At 46.6% G+C, this 2,500-nt stretch overlaps 1 protein-coding gene across 1 annotated transcript in view; it reads left to right on the top strand.

Moving 5' to 3' along the window:
* Positions 1 to 2,500, top strand: part of LOC122244016 (uncharacterized) — a 28,662-nt gene that overhangs the window by 25,203 nt on the left and 959 nt on the right. Inside the window, exon 3 of the mRNA XM_086552892.1 lies at positions 1 to 2,500. This exon is cut by the window's left edge and continues 2,488 nt beyond it; it is cut by the window's right edge and continues 959 nt beyond it. Coding sequence (XP_086409018.1) covers positions 1 to 1,875 — 1,875 coding nt within the window. The 3' untranslated portion in view covers positions 1,876 to 2,500.

The following is a 2,500-nucleotide window of genomic DNA, read 5'->3' as shown; positions in this document are numbered from 1 at the left end:
TCTAATAGACAAAATACTCCCCCAGCCAATTCAGGAGATACTGAACAGATAAACCGTTTTCAAAATAACAATAGACAAAGTAGACCAAATGAGAACATAGAGACTAATACACAACAGTCTAGGCCTATCCAGAATTCTAACATACAGAATAACCAGCAGTCGAACAGACCTATTCAGGATTCAGGCAGATTCAATAATCAACAGCCTGTAAGCAATCAGGGTCAAAATTCAGCTACATTCAATGACCAGTTGCTGCAGAAAAATCAACCTGTTCAAAATACAAATAATAACCAGCAGGTGCAAAATCAGAGGCTCTCTGGGAGTGTTGATAGAAGCAATGCACAGAATGATAATTTCAACAATCCTGTGCAACAGCAAAGTCAGAATCAGAGATCCAACCCAAACAATGGAAATGTAAGTCCCACTGCGCAAAACAACAAACAAATAAACAGCCACACCCAAAACACACAGCCTGTGCAGGGTAAACAAATATCCGAGACACAGACACAAGTCGAAGGGCCTGTCAAAATACCTGAGGTCCTTCATTACATTCCCTCGCCTGACCTCTCCACAGGTCGGCCATCAGACTACCAGCCATCTGCCACTCCACGCCCAAACAGCAGTTTAGGAAAGTCCAGCGAACCTCTTGACACAGAACCTACAAATACAGGCCAAAAATCAAATGATAATGGAAGCTCATTTGACGTTAACGTTGTATCTCCAATCGACGAGGGAAGCAGAGCACAACCTAACTTAGTGCGCCCCGTATCTGTGTCGTCCCTCTCCCCTAATCGCTCTCCTGTGTTCATCAACTCGACCGTGTACTTCACCACAACAGCGATTCCAGATATTGTCCGTTCCAACTTCCTCCGTCCGCGACTCCGTCAGTCTGGACAATTTGCCAAAGAACTGCGCCAGGAGAGTGAGCCTGGCAGCAAGGAATCGGATGAGCAGGACACGAACGGTGATTCGGGCAGCTCTGACACCCGTATCAACCAACCTGGCAACAGCCTCGACCTCGAAACTGGCAACGCCCGTGAGAAGCCTCGAGAAGGGCAAAGTAAGGGAATTGGTACAGCTAGTTTAGGTTCTAGTGGCCACATTCCCTCCAAAATTGAAACAATCGTCCTCCCGGCATTCTTTGATACAACTCCTGGTCCCTTGCCGGCGACTCCCAAAACTACACGGCCGACCACCACTGCACCCACATTAAGGAGACCCCCTCCCACGACGCAGCAGACTACCAAACAACCTTTCCCCACGACACCACCACGCCCTCCCCCTTCTTTGCTTCGAGGCACTAATCATGGGCGACTGTCTCACTTTCCTCTGACCTCCCAAGAACGAGGCGCATTCCAAGGAGCCCTGCAGGACTTCAGGCGTATTGTGCCCACCAATTCACCTCTCACCAAATTTCCACCAACGACTCCATCGCGCAGCACAACTTCCAGTCGCTTCCAGAGTCTCAGGAAACCTCATTCATTAGTGACAACTCTGCCGCCCATTCACCTACCAACTACCGCAGCCCATCCAACAACCACTGCAATCACCCAGGTGTTCAACCGAGCCCTTGTCGGGACTCCAGACTCCTCCTTCCTAACGTCCGCGGAAGTGACACCGAGAGGACGGGCGCTCAGCAGCAAGCCCCCTCCTATCATTGTGAATAACCCTCCCATTCACCTAACCACGGTGCTGCCGCCTTCAGTCGCCCTCCTCAGGTCACATCACGGCCTTCCTCGCGTCCGCCCTGAGGATGTGGTGCCCGTCCTGCACCATGGGCCGCCTCTGATACCCACCCTCAGAGGGCCAACGTTCCCCCAGTCCCTCAGAGTCCGGTCGTACCGCCTAGGGTCGGGCTCCGGTCGCAGTCGCTGAGGAGACGATCGTTCTGCTTGTGGAACAGAAACCAAAGATATGAGCGTTGGCAATAATTAAGGAATACCATTTTATCATAATTAATTTATCAATAAGTTATTTTGTAATTAATTACCATTCTTTCTTTAGACCTTATATACTTTTGATAATCTTTAAGTTACAATATGTTCTGAAATAGAGATAGTGGGTAAAACCTTCGTTATGTTAGCCTAGCCTACACAGAAAAGATATTTAACTCACGAATGAGTGGTGATATTTGTATGTAAGATTTATTTTTCTTGAAAATTATTTATACTATATTCTTATGATGAAATAATATACATAGTTTATTTATACATGTTTCCTACTGTATGGTAATAGCCAAGGATCTGTCTAATGTTGTGGATCCTTTTTAAATCTTCCAGTATATCCTTATTTGGCGGTAATCTCTAAGGTCGTTTGAAAGTGACTTTGGGCGACCTAATGCTGCCTAACCATTTCTCCTCCTCTTTCCTCTTTCAACTTCAACTTTCCTCTTTATATCTCCCTCGTCCTGTTTGAGATCCTATTCTTCATAAATGACTTTTTAATTGATCGTCTGTGTTAAGAGTTCTTGAGAAATTGTGGATAATGATAAGGAGTCATC

The sequence above is a fragment of the Penaeus japonicus genome, unplaced genomic scaffold (assembly GCF_977035675.1).
Source record: "Penaeus japonicus unplaced genomic scaffold, GWHDUDI00000001_assembly GWHDUDI00000027, whole genome shotgun sequence".
Classification (NCBI taxonomy): domain Eukaryota; kingdom Metazoa; phylum Arthropoda; class Malacostraca; order Decapoda; family Penaeidae; genus Penaeus; species Penaeus japonicus.
This window is presented reverse-complemented; position numbering and strand designations above follow the sequence as displayed.